Source organism: Lutra lutra, chromosome 2 (genome assembly GCF_902655055.1).
Source record: "Lutra lutra chromosome 2, mLutLut1.2, whole genome shotgun sequence".
In the NCBI taxonomy this organism is placed as follows: Eukaryota; Metazoa; Chordata; class Mammalia; order Carnivora; family Mustelidae; genus Lutra; species Lutra lutra.
Genome location: NC_062279.1, coordinates 28,305,090 through 28,323,078, shown reverse-complemented (window position 1 = coordinate 28,323,078; position 17,989 = coordinate 28,305,090). Strand labels below are relative to the sequence as shown.

Genomic DNA, 17,989 nt, shown 5'->3' with positions numbered 1-17,989 from the left:
CTGCACCTCCTGGATTTTGATGCTTGTTCCCTTTGCCATATTGGGGAAATTCTCTCCAATAATTCTCTCCAATATACCTTCTGCTCCCCTCTCTGTTTCCTCTTCTTCTGGAATCCCAATTATTCTAATGTTGTTTCGTCTTATGGTGTCACTTATCTCTTAAATTCTCTCCTCGTGGTCCAGTAGCTGTTTGTCCCTCTTTTGCTCAGCTTCTTTATTCTCTGTCATTTGGTCTTCTATATCGCTAATTCTTTCTTCTGCCTCATTTATCCTAGCAGTGAGAGCCTCCATTTTTGATTGCACCTCATTAATAGCTTTTTTTATTTCAACTTGGTTCAATTTTAGTTCCTTTATTTCTCCAGAAAGGGCTTTTATATCTCCCGAGAGGGTTGCTTTAATATCTTCCATGCCTTTTTCAAGCCCGGCTAGAACCTTGAGAATCGTCATTCTGAACTCTATATCTGACATATTACCAATGTCTGTATTGATTAGGTCCCTAGCCTTTGGTACTGCCTCTTGTTCTTTTTTTTGTTGTGAATTTTTCCGCCCTTGTCATTTTGTCCAGATAAGAGTTTATGAAGGAGCAAGTAAAATACTAAAAGGGTGGCAACAACCCCAGGAAAATATGCTTTAGCCAAATCAGAAGAGATCCCAAATTGTGAGGGGGGAGAAAGGGGATAAAAAGGGGTTCAGAAAGAAAAAAAAAAAAGAAACTATTAAAAAAAAGAAAGCCGATAAAGAAAAAATATAAAAAGAGGAAAAAATATATATATATTAGATAAACTATTTAAAAAACGTTAAAAAAGAAAACGGTAAAAGTTAAAAAAATTTAGCAGAAGAAGAGAAAAAGAAAAAAAATTGAAAAAGAAAAAAAATTAAATTAACTGCAAGGCTAAAAAATCATGGGGAGAAAGCCATGAGTTCCGTGCTTTGCTTTCTTCTCCTCTGGAATTCCGCCGCTCTCCTTGGTATTGAAACTGCACTCCTTGGTAGGTGAACTTGGTCCTGGCTGGGTTTCCCGTTGATCTTCTGGGGGAGGGGCCTGTTGTAGTGATTCTCAAGCGTCTTTGCCCCAGGCGGAGTTGCACCGCCCTTACCCGGGGCCGCGCTGAGTAATCCGCTTGGGTTTGCTTTCGGGAGCTTTTGTTCCCTGAACGCTTTCCGTAGAGTTCCGGAGGATGGGAATGAAGATGGCGGCCTCCCGGTCTCCGGCCCGGAGGAGCCGAGAGCCCGGGGCCCCACTCCTCAGTGCGCCCTCAGAGAACAGCGCCCAATGACTCCCGTCACCCTGGCCTCCGGCCGCGCTCTGAGCTGACCGAGCCTGTGACCGGTTCAAGGCAACCCCGAGCTGAGAGCTACTCCCCGGCTCCGTCTCTGTAGCCGGCTTCCCTGTTCTAATACCGGTAAGCTCTGCGACACTCAGACACCCCCAATCCTTCTGCGACCTGCGGGACCTGAGGCCGCACTGACCCCGCCTGGGCTTCATCCCGGTTAAGCCTCTGGAGCGATGTCCCTCAGCGGAACAGACTTTTAAAAGTCCTGATTTTGCTCCGTTGCTCCGCCGCTCGCCAGGAGCCGGCCCCTCCCCCCGCGGTCTATCTTCCCGTCGCTTTGGATTCACTTCTCCGCCAGTCCTACGTTTCAGATAGTGGTTGATTTTCTGTTTCTAGAATTGCTGTTCTTCTTCTCTTCAATCTCCCGTTGGATTTGTAGGTGTTTGCAATCTTTAGATAAGCTATTTAGCTGATCTCCTGCTACCTGAAGTAGTCTCAGCCTGCTACTTCTCCGCCATCTTGACTCCTCCAATATTTTACAGTTTTTGAAGTGCATCTCTTTCATCTCAATTAAGTTTATAACTAAGTATTTATTCTTTTTGGTGTAATTATAACTAGACTTGTTTTCAATTGAGATATTTTTTTAAAAAGCCATCAGATGTTAGTAAGAACTAAATGCAGGAGGTTTAATTTAGGACATTTTACCTTTGGTTAACTTTCAGATTTGACAAGAGGAAAATGATTGTGATAAGCCCCATCTTATCTGTGATTAATTTAATGCTAGAAACTGCTACTTTTTTTCCTTTTTCTTTTTTTAAAGATTTTTATTTATTTATTTGACAGAGCCACAGTGAGAGAGGGAACACAAACAGGGGGAATAGGAGAAGAGGAAGCAGGCTTCCCGCTGAGCAGGGAGCCTTATGCGGGGCTTGATCTCATGACCCTGGGATCATGACCTGAGCTGAAGGTAGACGCTTAATGACTGAGCCACCCAGGCACCCTGAAAAATTGCTACTTTCTTATGAGATGAATCCTGGAGGATCCAAAAATCAGATCCAAATTTAATCATGTAGCCCTCCAAATCAGTGATGTATTTAGGAGTCTTAATACACTGTCATGAGGTTTCTAAGCAATTCTGAGGATTGCTTTGGCAAATTTGGCTAAAATTTAGAGTTTGTTAATAATATACTACACAGACCAGAAAAAAAGGTCATGAAACTTTAAACAGTGACTAAGAATGCAAGGGGGAAAAGTAAATAAAATGTCTTTAAAAATAAAAAATTGCCTGAATCAATAATTTCAAATCTCAGAAAGAGCTACAGGAGGAAAATGTCAATAGCACTGACAAGAACTCTGTCAGATTGAGGATTATATTAAACATTGATTTTGTTAGCTTGAAATCATTTTCCAAGTCTGTACATAGAGTCAGGTCATAACTTTTTGAATGTCAACATACTTGTCTGAGAAATTTCTTGTAGCTTCCAGAGCTGATTCATTTTAAATTAGAGAACAGCTTGGATATTGAAATGATCAGCCTCTCAAAGGTTGGATATTAAAACAGTCTTGAGTCACAGTCCTACTTGCTGTGGAGAGAAAATGTTTGTTTTGAAAGGGAAAATTGTGACATCAGAGAATTTGTGTAATTTCCATAATGCTGCAAAAGAAATTTAGATCCTAAATCTTTAGTTTCTGACTGATTTCACTTCTTACTGTTAATATTGTCCATTTACTTAAAAAAATTTAAAAATTACATAAAACTACTAATTATAGAATATATTAATAATAACATTATAATGCCATTATTTCTGTGGTATTTTACCACTTCAAAGTGATTGGTTGAAGGACAGGTGGATGGATGGGCAAAATCTTAATCTATCCTCCTAGCAACCCTGTGAGATGGGTACTCCACTGGACAGATGGAGAAACTAAGGCTTGGAGAGATTGAGTAACTAGACCCCACACATAGCACAAATAAAAGTATTACAGACATGAAAGACTCAGCCTGGGTCTGATTTTAATTCCAGTGCTCCTTCCACTGTCACACTGGGTGGGTCCCTGGAATAAGAAGTACTGATCATTTATCTGTGAATTTGGGGTTTTAGTTTTTTTATATACCTGAGGAGGTTTTTTAAGGACAAATAAAACAAAATGTGGGAAAGTGCTTTGAATACTGAGAATTGCCCTATGTGCATAAACACAAAGCACCAGACATTCCAAACAGGAAGTTATTTTTCTGCTTCATCTACAGTAATCAGATCAAAATAGCTATCTGTGAAAAGTAAACCACAGACTACAATTTCACCAATTTCCTACTTTAGTTTTCTCAAGCTTGAGAATGTTTCAGACACAAATCAATAAATTTTTTAAATAAAAACACAGGGTTGAAAAACTAAATTCCTTTAATTATTAGGGTTAGGTTGATAAGGATGCTAAAAATACTCATAATTTCAACTGGAAATGTTCACCAAAGGATGACCAGCTTTTGTAAAATCAGTTATGGACAGACCAGAACAATAAAAAAAAAGACTTAAGTTTTATCAAAAAAAGTTTTAAGATTTTCAATCATTACAGCAGAGTGGATTGTTGGGGGAATATTGTCTGTTTCAATTGCCCATGTCCCAGAAGTTAGACCTTTGTTACAATTCTATTTACCTTATAGCTGATGTCCATGGATATTAAGTGAATCACAGGAAAGCATCACTTTAAGTAAGAAGAGACTGTGGGATGCAAAATGAACCTTTATGGAGAAAGATTTCTGAAAAGATAAACTGCCTCAGTAGGATTGTCCAAAATGCATTTTCTTTTTCTTTGAGACTTGGGCTATTGGTGCATATACAGATATTTTGTTTTGTTTTATGTTTTCAGATGTAATGATCCCACAGAACACTGGTTTTAAATCATTAGTAAATCATGTAACTAGCCACCTTTAGGACCTGGATAGAGACATCATGAGTTGATTTTGCAGGAGACATTGTCTGATTCTTTAATTTACAATGTGGTGAAGGGCTTATCTTCCATCCACTTTTGAACATGTGAGAGTGATGTGCTCACTCGTGTGAACCCCCCTGTTCTTTAGATATGTGTTATCACAAATGGAATGGCCAAGCTGGCTGCCAATTTAGGTTGTTCCTCCTAAGTGGTTACATTTTGAAGGGGTCACTGCCAACAGACCTAGAAGAACCTGACCCCAGGAACGCTCCCTGAGGGGGACTCTTCACTCGCACACACCACACGTTAGCTCACCATGCGTGTCCCCGGCTCATCCCACCCAAACTCGCAAGAACCTGCCTAAGTCCCAGAGGACCAACCTATGGTTTCTGTGTAGTTGGTTACTTCATTCTCTTCCAAGAAGGGAGAAATCTATATGGGAAATTTCTAAAACTTGTGTACATGTCTTAGGAAATAAAACAGGGAAACCAGATGTCATACAGAAGTCTTTTTCTCTAGTAGATGTACGACAAGTGACCCAGGTAGTTTAGGACAAGTGAGGCACACTTTCATGAGGACACCATTTCCTAGCTCTGTGGTGTCCGAAATCACTGCATGTGTCTGTCATTGTACCCATGGTTCATATACTTCATAAGGAGTTTAATAACCTTGTAAACACAAGGATACCAGAATCAAAAAGGACTCACAGATTTTGTGTAGCCCCATCATTTTACTGTTGTGAAAACAGTACAGGGAAATTGGGGGATGATTTAGCTACAACTGTAAATCCATTCTGTAAAGAAGACCTAGAGTTCAATTCCTGGATCTATTCTCTTTGCAAGCTCCTGCTGGGCTCCCCTGTGGGATCTAATACATTTGTCCCCAGCCCAGGAGCCCTCGACTGTGTGTGCATGCATGTACTTACACTTGTTTCCACCCCATCTCTAATGCTAAACCTACCACTGTCGTCATGACTTGCCCCTGAGCTCTGTCCCGACATTTTTAAGTTAGGAAAGGAAACTTCCATCTGCCCCTCCCACACCACTCTTCCCCATTCCCGCAGGATCCCAAGAGGGTCAGAACTTAGAACTTGCTTTCAGGAATTCGTGAATGTCAGATGACCCAGCAGTTCGGAGGACTATTTCAGCCGTGGTGTTGGTCTGAGTGATTTTGTGGGCCAGCCCTGAAGCCAGAAGTCGTATCATATATTCTTTTAAGACATTTATAAGTGAACTTCTGGAATATGTTTGTTAAGTTCAGGACTGTCTTTTTTGCTGATGCACAACAGACCCAGGAAACAGATACACATGTGACCTCTACTAAGGGATCAAACCTAATGATGGTGATTAAAGGGTACTGAAGAACAGGGAGTAAGAAATAATGGGGAAGAAAAAAAGAGAAGGCAAAGGAAGAGAAAGAAAGAGAGCAAAGAGAAAATGAAAGCCAGGAGACAGTGAACAGAATGGCCAAGGGCTCAGTCAAGGTAGCTGGGTCCCCTTCACTGGGACCCAGCCTGGAGTACTGGTGGACTGATGGTGAGAGTGGCCACAGGTCACGGAGAAGGCAGTGAGCCTCAGCCTTCAGTATCTGAGCAAGGACTACAGAGAGAGAAAGAGCCAAGTTCAGTACAGACAACCATCTGCTTGTGGAGAGTAAAGGAGGAAAATGGACATTGGTGGTCTTCCGTACTTAGACTAGGCATAAGTTCTAGTTCAAGTGGTGAATAATAATAATAATACTACCATCTATCAACAGCCTCATTTCATTTCTCTGAAGTGATGGTCACATGTATGTACATAAGGAAAAATACATCAGGCAGGGTCTTTGTTTTACGCACTCGATTGTGTGTCTTTTGCCTCGATTTAAAAACAGTCTTTTTTCAGTAGGCATGCACGCCTGAGACTGTTTAAGCATCTTAAAAACAGGCCTGGGGCATCCCAGGTTGAAACTCCGATCTCTGAGCCCTAAGTCCATGTCTCTTTGCAGCTTCTCTGAGTAGTAATGCAGAGTGGAGAGAGAGAACAGTCCGTGTCGGCCTGAAAAAAACAAGTGCAAGCGTTCTTGCAGCCAACGAGTTACACTCAAGCCCGTGTGCAGAGCTGATGCTCCAGTCTTATAGCCATTCTGGGGAACTTCCTGGTTTAAAAATAATAATAAACTCCTTTAGGTAGGTATCTTCCTAAAATCTTATGGCCCTGTGTTCTTAAACAGAACACAGTGGATGTGACTGGACCTTTCCTTGAATGCTCAGGATCATGATTAATAAATACATTATTGGAATATATGTTTTCAGGAGCAGTTAACGGTGAGCAGTTATTTGCTTTATGACTTGCCTCCCAAAGATTGTGCTTGTTTAGTTTTTCTTTCTTTTTTTTTTTTTTAAGATTTTATTTATTTATTTGACAGATGGAAATCACAAGTAGGCAGAGAGGCAGGCAGAGAGAGAGAGAGGGGGAAGCAGGCACCCTGCTGAGCAGAGAGTCCGATGTGGGGCTCAATCTCAGGACCCTGGGATCATGACCTGAGCCGAAGGCAGAGGCTTCAACTCACTGAGCCACCCAGGCGCCCCTGTGCTTGTTTAGTTTTTCAGACCAGCTTTTATTATTTCACCCCAAGCGGTTTGCCGCGTGTACTGTTCCTTTAAATGTATCAGTCATCCTCCTAATTTATGACATAGTCTGGACACTAGCCTCTCTCTGTAGGGTACTCTAAAAACAAATCAGCTCTGAGAGAAAGCCTGTTATTTTTGGTTATTTTTATTTATTGGCTATATTCTAGATAGGTTTGATTGCCAAATAATTGAATTTTGAAAATACAAGTTATGATCATACTCTTGCTTTAATTTTTTTAATAAACGTTTTAGTTAAGCATGATGTATATCGAGAAAAGTACACAAATCATAAGTCTACAGTTCAGTTGTTTTTAACAGATTTCAACCAGAGAAAAGGTTCTTTGGGAATGTCTGGGTGGCTCGGTCAGTTAAGCATCTGACTCTTGATTTTGGTTCAGGTCATGATCTCAGAGTCCTAATATTGAGGCCAAGGCCCAGCCTGACTTCAGGCTCCATGCTCAGTGGGGAATCTGCTTGAGATTCTCTCTTTCCCTCTCCCTCTGCCCTCCTCCTACCCACACGCAAACGCACTCTGGCTCTCTAAAGTTGTTTTTGGGACACCTGTGTGGCTCAGTCGGTTAAGCATTTGCCTTCAGCTTATGTCATGATCCCAGGGTCCTTTCTCAGCAGGGAGCCTGCTTCTCCCTCTGCCTTCTTCTCCCCCTTCTTGTGTTCTCTCTCTCTCTGATAAATAAATAAAATCTTAAAAAAAATAAAGTTGTTTTTAACATAGCTTTGTTAGATATACTAGAAAAAAGAGCACATAACATTACCTACTTTGTCCTTTTCAAAGTATGCCTCATTTTCCATATGCAAAATATCCTTTCCCATATATGTGAGGCTAAGAAATAGATATTTTCTGTATTTAACATATGTGTAAAATAGAGGTTGGATAACTGATTGCTCAGATCACAGAGTAGAGAGCAAGGATAGTAATCCTAGTGTGCCAGTGCAGGAATCTGCCCATTATTATTGCAATGAAATTTACTCAGAAGGAGCAAATAAGGTATTATCAATTCTAGTATCAAAATTTGGGCAGGAGGGAGCAGACATTCTGCCAGCGCCTAAGAGCGTGGTGGACGTTTGAAGCCTGTGTCTGCTCTGACAGACCAGGGTCCCTGACATACAGCTGTTAAACATCATGAATTTCTTCTCTGGGAAGTCGAATGTCAACGTGCTCTCTCGGCAGTGGTGGGGAGGGAGGGTGGGCATAGGTGACCCTGCCATTACACCAGATATCCAAAAGAGAGCTCAAAGCTTGAGATGCCTTAGCATTCTTACTTCCTTGTCTCATTTCTTCTCTTCTTTGCATCTTTTATCCTTAATGCCAACACAATAATGTAACTGAAAGGGAAGGATTGAGCAATTGTAAGAACTTTGGATAAACATCCCAAAACTCAGTGAAAGTCAGCTATTTCTCTTCCCTGTTTCAAATTACCACCCATTCTAGAAAGCCTCACATGGTTTGAACTGGAACAGTGGTACATCTGAATAAAGAGTCCCAATTACATAAACATGAAAGTTCAAAAGCTTCACAAACTTGGGGTGCCGGGGTGGCTCAGTGGGTTAAGCCGCTGCCTTCAGCCGCTGCCTTCAGGGTCCTGGGATCGAGTCCCCCATTGGGCTCTCTGCTCAGCAGGGAGCCTGCTTCCCTTCCTCTCTCTCTCTGCCTGCCTCTCTGCCTACTTGTGATCTCTGTCAAATAAATAAATAAAATCTTTAAAAAAAAAAAAAGCTTCACAAACTAAAACTCACTCCAAGACTCCCCGTTAGCTACAGAAAGGTGTTTTATAGACTGTCCTGCTGAAAAATTGCTTAGCACCTGAACAGAATACAAAATACAAAGTTGCATGGAAGGTGCATTTCTTCTAACTCGTTTTCATAAAACAGCAGAAGTAGAATTATTTCGGGCCTGTGAATATTTTTTTAGAGGAAAGTTCCTGCAAGCTTCAAACTTGCCAAGTGTTGCACTTGTTGCTACTAACAAAGCAGAATGAGTGAATTTTATGCCCCACTCCACCACTTAAAGGATGCCTTCAGTTCCTCCTTTGTAGAAGAGGCTAACAGTGGCATCTCTCACCACAGGGCTTCCCCGAGAACTCAGTTCACATAGCCTTCAGAGCTGTGTCTGGCCCACCGACAGCTGCTTTTAGTGCCAGAAGGGAGAGAGACTCTTTTTTGTTTGTTTTCACAAGGGAACAAAGGAATGCAATAGACAGGTCAAAGCAAAAGTCCTATTATCAAACCCTTATCCAAGGAATCAAAATAATCAGTAATGCAACACAGAGATTACAAAACAGATTAACCTGTCATAACAGAGTCCTCTTTCCCGGACCCCAGAGATAGAAGGGACAGTGGAGACTGGCAAGAAATCAGCCACGATGAGAAAGCAGCCTTCCCCCACAGCTTCTCTCCTGGGGATGAGAGAGATAATTCTTCTTCTTCTTTTTTTTTAAATTTTATTTTTGAGTAGTCTTTACACTCAGCATGGGGCTTGAACCCACAACCCCAAGATCAAGAGTCTCCTGTTCCATCCACTGAGCCAGTCACATGCCCCCCCCAAGACAGATAATTCTTCCTCCATGCTTCTAGCACTGTATTCTCTCATACCCTCCTTTATTCCCCACCCAATTTATTTAAATTAAACCAAAAGCAAAAATGACTCACCCATTTTTCTCATCCTCCTATCCCCCCCACCCTCTGGCAACCATCAGTCTATATCTATGAGCTTGTTTATTTATTTATTTACTTATTTAAGATCTCACATCTAAGAGAGATCATATGGTATTGGTCTTTCTCTGACTTAATTCACTTAGCGTTATACCCTAAAGGTTTATCCATGTTGTCACAAATGGCAAGATTTCATTCATACATATAAATAAATATATGTTTAACTTCTTTATATGTGTATTCATATGTGTTTGTGTGTGTGTGTGCAACATTTTCTTTATCCATTCCTCTGTTGTTGGACACTTAGGCTATTTCTGTATCTTGGCTACTGTAAATAATGCTACAATGAACATGGAGGTGCAGATACCTTTTTTAGTTGGTGTTCTCGTTCTCTTTTAGTAAATACCTAGAAGTGGAGTTGCTGGAATACATGGTTTTTAATTTTTTGAGGAACTTCCATACTGTTCCACAGTGGCTGCCCCAGTCTGCATTCCAACAATTTACCACAGTGCACAGGGTTCCATTTTCTCTCCACATCCTCGCCAACATGTTATTTCTCTTTTTTGATGGTAGCAGTCTGGTGGGTGTGAGGTGATATCTTATGGTTTGATTTTTATTTCCCTGATGATAAGTGAGGTTGTTATGTACATGTTGGCTATTCAGATGTCTTGTTTAAGAAAAAAAAAAATTGTCTATTCAGGTGCATTGGGTAGCTCAGTTTGTTGAGTGGCCAAATCCTGATTTTGGCTCAGGTCCTGATCTCAGAGTCCTGGGACTGAGCCCCCGAGTCCTCTGCACTCAGGCACAGAGTCTGCTCGAAGATTCTCTCTCCCTCTGCTGCTGCACCCCTCCCCCATTCAAGCTCACTTGCTCACTCTTTCTCTAAAACAAAAAAAGTCTCATTCAGATCTTCTGCCCATTTTTAAATCAGATGTTTTTTTCACTACTGAGATGTTTGACTTTTGTATATATTTTAAATATTAGCCCCTTATCAAATGTGATTTGCAAATATTTCCTCCCATTCAGCAGTTTGCCTTTTCATTTTGTTGATGATTTCCTTTCCTGTACAGAAACTTTTTACTTTGGTGTGGTTTCCACTTCTTTATTTTTGCTTTTGTTGCTTTGGCTTTTGGTGTCAGATTCAAAAACACATCATGTAGACTGTGTCAAGGAGCTTACTGCCTGTGGTTCTTCAAAGAGCCTCTTTTTGAAGGCAGAATTCCTCTAGTTTAAGCCAATCATATATGAAATGAGGTTATTCAATGGACTAACTCAAATTCAGTTCATGGTATCAGGTGATAATCAAGTTACTTCTTAAACTACTCACTGTCCCAGGCATTAAAATGAAAAGGGGTCCCTCCCTGGAGAGAGCTAAAGAAAATCACAGCATTGACCAACTACTCTATTAGAGCATTTTTCCTTCCCCTCCCCCGCCCACCTCCAAAATGTCAGCTTCTAAATAAAGAAGTAGGCACTTAATCTAAAGATCTGAACATCCAGTGTCCTCTGGAAAATCATCCCTGATGATTTTCCCAAGAGAAAGCTTCATTTCATTGCTTGGAGGATAAAGCAAGATTAATTAACTCAAACACAAAATTTGCTTGAGTAGCATATTATATGTAAGTATACTCTTTACTGTAACATTTCCTGTTTTAAAATGGAAACTTGTTTAACTTGGAGGAATAGGAATCATGTGTAGGAACCTTGGAAGTCTTTTAAAATTGCATGCTAAAAACTGAAAACTACTCCAGACAACAAAACTAAAGCTTCTCATTTCACAGGCTTATTATTTTCTCCTATTTTAACAAAGTTGTGAGGAAATTATCTGAAAAAACTAAGCAATTGACAAGTTCATTGATCTGATTCAGCAGGACTTCAGGAGGAACTTTCTGCATCCTGTATCTGATGCCTCTCAATCCAGTAAACCTCAAAAATTGATCACTGTGCAGTGGGGCTTTCCCCTAAAGTAAAGAGAACCTGACTTTGGCAAAGTGTTCTACCCCTTAGGGACTTAAGATTCCTTGTTTCATTGTGAGGGGTGGGGAGGAGGGAGAGAAAGGAAAAAACAAAACAAATAAAAAAAAACCCAAAAACTTACACAGGCAGGTTAAAGGAAAAGTAAATTGATGGGCTTCTCTCTCCTGTGGGAAAAAGAACTCAAGTCACCTTTTTTAGAAAAAGCTAATTGACCGCTAAGGAGGGGGCTGTGTTCTGCAACGTGGCCAGAAAGGGGAGAGGCGGCTGCCGGGTGGACGTAGGAGGCTGCCCGGCCCCGGGAGCCCCTACCTGCATTCCTCAGCTTCTTGTTCCGATACACGGACAGGATGACCAGGAGGTTGCCCAGGACGTCCACTACGATGGTGAAGATGAGGATGAAGGCAAGGGTGCAGGCCACCCATGAGGGTCGCGGGTCTGCGCCCTCCCCGCCTCCGGGCGCCCGCTGAGAGTCATTGAGCAGCGTGCTGCCATTGCCCTTCAGGGTCCCGCCCGGCGCGCCCCACAACCCGGCCATCGCACCCTCGGAGTGCAGGGCCACCCACTCCATCACGGCTAATGGCTCCTCCCGGTGCCACTCCCCATCGCAAGTGCCACTTCCCCACCGCCCCTTGGCTCCCCCAGCTCCCTGCAGTGGGACTCCGCACTTGCACCTCCAGCCCCGCCCCGTGACACCTGGCAACCGCAGGAGTCTCCTTGGCCCCGGGGCTCCCGGTGCCATTCCCGCAGCCTGTGCAAACAGCGCCCCCGTGCGGCGGGCCTGCACCGCGCCGGAGCTAGAGTGGGAAGAAACCAAGGAACTTTCTCAGCGAGGTATCCCACCATTCCTGGAACAGAAATCGCTTCCCTCTCTCCCCGCTCCCAACCCACAGAGTGAGGAGGCCAGCTAGAATTTTCATATTTTTCCCCCAAAAGCTACTTTTCTTTTGATACTTCCTGAACACGGTCCTTAAAATTTTAGTGTACCAACTATATTTCAATTAAAAATAAATTTTCCAATTTAAAAATTCCAAGTTCTTGTCCTCCACCTCTGTGCATGCCTCTGGTTGCTGACCCAGGTAATCAGAAGGAGAACGAGGACACTTGAAATGTCGGCTTGAAATGACAGAATGTTCCACTGGGAAGCTGTGATTCAAAGCATCTCTAAACTTTTTCATTTCAATTTCAAATGTCGGTGGATTGAATAGTTTCAAAGTAGCCACAGTCTTGCTTCACACCCAACACAGGCGGCTACTCTCTGGCAGATTTCTTCCAGGAGCAGTACAGATCCCAGACACCTTTAGCCACCACACCCTGCTCGCTCTCCCTGTAGACATCTAGGCTTATGTGGGGCCCGTACTCACCCTCTAGTTTCTCTTCCTCCTCCTCTTCTTCCCCTCTGATTTTTTTATGAACTGAAGATATTTTTCATATGAACACCAACACATTCATCTGTTTGTAACACTGTACATGTTAATCCAATGCATATATTCAGATAAATAAAAGACCCCATAAGATCAATTAAAAAACTAGTACTTCTATATGCAAATTTGATATAAATGACGCTCTTTGACTTTGGCATTTGTGAGTGGAAGATCTGTTTTTTTAGAGTCCCACTCTGGAACTGAAGTTTATTTTACTTTTCATTTACAATGCGGTCTCTTTTTTTTTTTTAAAGATTTTATTTATTTATTTGACAGAGAGGTAGATCACAAGTAGGCAGAGAGGCAGTCAGAGAGAGAAGGGGAAGCAGGCTCCCCGCTGAGCAGAGAGCCCGATGTGGGACTCGATCCCAGGACTCTGGGACCATGACCCGAGCCAAAGGCAGAGGCTTTAACCCACTGAGCCACCCAGGCGCCCCTCTATTTTTTTTTTTAATAATAGCTTTATAGAGCTACATTTCACATGCCATACAATTCAGAGTTGTAGAATTCAGAGTATGTGACTGTCATCATAATCCGTTTTAGAACATTTTCATTACCTTCCCTTTCCCTTGGCCAAATTCAGTCTCTATTGGCTATTACTCCCCAGCCCTCCCTGCCCTAGAAAACCATTTTCTGTCTCAACAGATTTGCCTATTCTGGACACTGTATATAAATGGAACCCTGCAAAATATGAGGTACTTTGGGACAAGCATCTTTCGCTTAGCAAGATGTTTTCAAGGTTTGTGGACCGTGAAGCGTCTGTTGGTACGCCCTCTTGTTTATCGTCATGTGAAAATTCCATTGTATGGATACGACACATTCGTTTATCCATCAGATGAGGGACATTTGGGTTCTTTCTACTTCTTCTACATCGAATGTTAGTTTTGCTGTCTTATGAACTTTATATGATGGGTCCGTACATAGATAAATGCTTGCTTTTATGTCCAACTTCTTCTGTTCAATATTTTTTTTAAAAGATTTTATTTATTTATTTGACAGAGAGAGATCACAAGTAGATGGAGAGGCAGGCAGAGAGAGAGAGAGGGAAGCAGGATCTCTGCCGAGCAGAGAACCCGATGCGTGACTTGATCTCACGACCCCGAGATCATGACCTGAGCCGAAGGCAGCGGCTTAACCCACCGAGCCACCCAGGCGCCCCTCTTCTGTTCAATATTAACTTTGTGAGATTGGGGGTACCTGGCTGCCTCAGTCAGCAGAGCACGTGACTCTTGATTCTGAGGCTGTAAGTTCCAGCCCTGTGTTGTCACCCTATAGCTCTTAAAAAGTTTCACTTGATCCGTGAAGGTGTCTAGGAAATCTGTAACCTCAGTATGTAACCACCAGCCACCAGGTGCTGGAAATCATTCCGAAAGATTTTGAAGTGTGGCAAGCCGAGTACAGTCTGGAACTTTTCAGTAAAGCAGCCAAAGACTGGTGGGATATGTACCAAGGAAATAAATAAATCCCCACCTATCTGAGGGTACTCCAGCTTCCACTTTCCCTTTTAAATCTCTCCTGTATACATGCCTCAGCAGGAAAGTCCCGGGTAAAATCAATTCCCTTGCATTCGTGAATGTACTTGTTCAGGAAATTCTTTACACACGTGGCTCTATGCTCAAAACATAGTCCTTACCTTCCAAATGGCGGCGTGGGTTGAGGGTGCGGATGTGAGAGGCAGAAATGAAATGCAGAGTCCACAAAAAAGGAGAGCATGGAGGAAGGAATTTAGAAATGAATACATACATTAAATGATTGAACAAGAGGGTTTTTAATTAATAAACTTTACTTTTTAGAACAATTTTAGGCTTACAGCAAAATTGAGAGAAATTACGAGGAGTTCCCATATATGCCCATCCCCACACCTGCACAGTCTCCCCTGCTAACAAGATCCCACACCACGGTGGTGCATCTGTTACAATCTGTGAACCCACACGATTCATCATTGTTGTCCGAAGTCTTAGTTCACATCAGGGTTCATTGCGGGTGTTCTACATTCTGTGGGTTTGGACAGGTGTGTCGATGACATGTATCCACCATCATAATACGTCCACTGACTAAGAATCCTCTGTGTTCTGCCTGTTCTTCCCGCCCTCTCCTCATCCCTCAGAACCAATGACCTTTTTAGTGTCTCCATAGTTTTTGGCATTTCCTGAATGTCCTCTGATTGGTATCACACAGTATCGGGCCTTGTTAGTTTGGCTTCTTTCACTTAGTAATCTACTTTTGAGTTTCCTCAGTGCCTTTGCATGGCTTAGTAGCTCCTCCTTTTTAGTCCTAAAAAATATGCCATTGTCTGGATGTACCATAGTTTATTTATCTGTTCACCTAGTGGAGACCATCTTCATTGCTTCCAAGTTTTGGCAATGAAGAATGAAGCCGCTCTAAGTATCCATTGTTGTGTGGCTATAAGTTTTCAGCTCCTTTGGGTAAATACCAAGGTGCACCATTGCCAGAGTGTATGTGAAGAGTATGTTTAGTTTTGTAAGAAACCACCAAACTGTCTTCCAAACTGGCTCTACTATTTTTACAACCCCCCCACTTCACCCCCAAGTGATAAATCCACATCTCCATCAGCATTTGGCATTGTCACTGTTCCAGATTTGGACCATTCTAGCAGTAGCAGTATCTTACGTTGTTTTAATTTGCAGTTCTCCAGTGATATATGATGTTGAAAATATTTTCATATGTTGACCTATCATCTGTGTGTCTTTGATGAGGTGTCTATTCTGGTCTTTTGCCCATTTTTTATAACACATTATTGGTTTTCTCACTGTTTTCAGTATTCTTTGTATATTTTAGGCAACAACCCTTGATCAGATGAGTCTTTTGCAAATATTTTCTTCCAGTCTGTGGCTTGTCTTCTCATTCTCTTCATGAAGTTGTTCACAGAGCAGAGATTTTTTTATTTTAATAACATGTACCTTATCAATTATTTCTTTCATGGATTATGTCTTTGGTGTATCCAATAAGTCATCTCCACACCCAAGGCCGCTGAGGTGTTCTCCCACATTATCTACCGGAAGTTTTAGCATTTTGCATTTTACACTCAGATCTGTAAACCATTTGAGCTGATTTTGTGAAAGGCATGAAGTCTGTGTATTTGCAGGTGGAAAGACTATCTTTGTTCCACTGTATCTCTCTTTTGTTCCTTCTCAAAGATCGGTTGAGTGTATGTGTGGGTCTTTTTCTGGGATCAGTGTTCTCTTCCACTGATGTACTTGTTTATTCTTTCACAAATACCACCCTACCCTGATTACTCTAGCTCTCTGGTAAGTCTTGAATTCAGGTAAGTGAGTACCATTCCTCTGACTTCATTCTTCTCAGCTAATACTCAGTTGGCTTTCTATCTTTTGCCTCTCCATATAAATGTTAGAATTGATGTGTCCACAGACACAAAAGAACTTACTGGGATTTTGATTCACATTGCATTGAATCTATAGATAAAGGTGGGAAACTGACATCTTTTAACAATACTGTTTTCTAATGTACAAACACAAACCATGTCTCCATCATTTTTTTTACGTTCTCCTTGGATACCTCTCAGCAGAATTTTATAATCTTTCTCATATAGATGTACATTTTTTTTTTGAATTGTACCTAAGGATTTCTTTTTTTAAGGGAACTAATGAAAATGGTAAAGTATTTTTTTATTTCAAATTTTGCTTGTTCATTACTGGTTGTGGGAAAGCAGTCTAACCTTGGAGTCTGTAGCCTTGTTATAACCACTTATTAGTTCCAGGCATTTTTTCTGTGTGTGTGTATTCTTTTGAGTTTTCTACCTAGGCGATCATATCATCTGTGAAAAAGACAGTTTTATGTCTTCCTTCCCAATTCATATACCTCTTATTTCCTTTTCTAAAGATTTATTTATTTATTTATTTATTTATTTATTTATTTGATAGAGATTACAAGTAGGCAGAGAGGCAGGCAGAGAGAGAGAGGAGGAAGCAGGCTCCCTGCTGAGCAGAGAGCCCGATGTGGGGCTCGATCCCAGGACCCTGAGACCATAACCTGAGCTGAAGGCAGAGGCTTAACCCACTGAGCCACCCAGGCGCCCCTCCTTTTTTTATTTTACTGAATTAGTTATAATTTCCAGTATGATGTTGAAAAGCAGTGGTAAGAGGTCACATCCTTGCATTGTTCCTGATCATAGTGGAAAACTTCAGGCTTCTTACCACTAAGTATGATGTTAGCTATAGTTTTTTTTGTAAATGTTCTTTATCAAGTACAGAAAGTTCCCTCTATTCATAATTTACTGAGACTTTTTATCATTAATAGGTATCCGATTTTGTCAGATTCTTTTTCTGCATCTATTGATATGATTAGTATTTTTTTTTAGTTTATCGATGTGGTAGACTAATTAATTGATTTTCAGATATTGAATTAGGCTAGTATACCTGGGATTTATTACATATATATGCTATAAATTACCCTTTAAGCACTCCTTTCAGCATATTTCACAAATTTTGATGTTTTCCTTTTCATTTACAATTATTTTTAATTGCACTTAGGATTTCTTCTTTGACCTATGTGTTATTTAGAAATGTACTGCTTAATCTCCAAGCATTTGGAGATTTTCCACCTATCTTTCAGTTCTTAACATCTGGTTTAATTTCACTGTGGTCTGAGAGCAGATAATGTATGATTTCTATTCTTTTAAGTTTGTTAAGGTCTGTTTTATGACCTTGGTTTAACTTAGTAAACTTTCCCCATGTACCTGAGAAGAATGTGTAATGTGCTCTTGTTGGATGATGTCGTCTGCAGATGTCAGCGATATCTAGTTGATTAATTGTGCTCTTAAGTTCAATGATGTCCTCACTGATTTTCTGCATGCTGGATCTGTCCATTTCTGATCGAAAAAATGTTAATGTCTCCAACTCTAATAGTAGATTCATCTATTTCTCTAGTTTCGTCAGTTTATGCCTCATGTATTTTGAGACTCTGTTGTTGGGTGCATACATGTTAAGCATTGTTATTTCCTCTGGGCAGTTGAACCCTTTATCATTACATAATGCCCCTCCTTATCCCTCAAAACTCTGAAGTCAGCTCTAAAATTAATATAGCTACTCCTGTTTCCTTTTAATTAGTTTTAGCATGATATATCTTTA

At 41.2% G+C, this 17,989-nt stretch overlaps 1 protein-coding gene across 1 annotated transcript in view; it reads right to left on the bottom strand.

Annotated features, from left to right (window-relative positions):
• The window catches only part of MTNR1A (melatonin receptor 1A), a 33,492-nt gene extending 15,779 nt beyond the window's left edge, over positions 1-17,713 (bottom strand). Inside the window, exons 1-3 of the mRNA XM_047719798.1 lie at positions 17,599-17,713; positions 12,743-12,872; positions 11,770-12,254 (exon numbers count right to left, since the gene is read on the bottom strand). Of these exons, the coding sequence (XP_047575754.1) occupies positions 11,770-12,254; positions 12,743-12,872; positions 17,599-17,713 (730 nt within the window). The remainder of the gene's footprint in view (positions 1-11,769; positions 12,255-12,742; positions 12,873-17,598) is intronic.
• Positions 17,714-17,989: the final 276 nt, after the last annotated feature.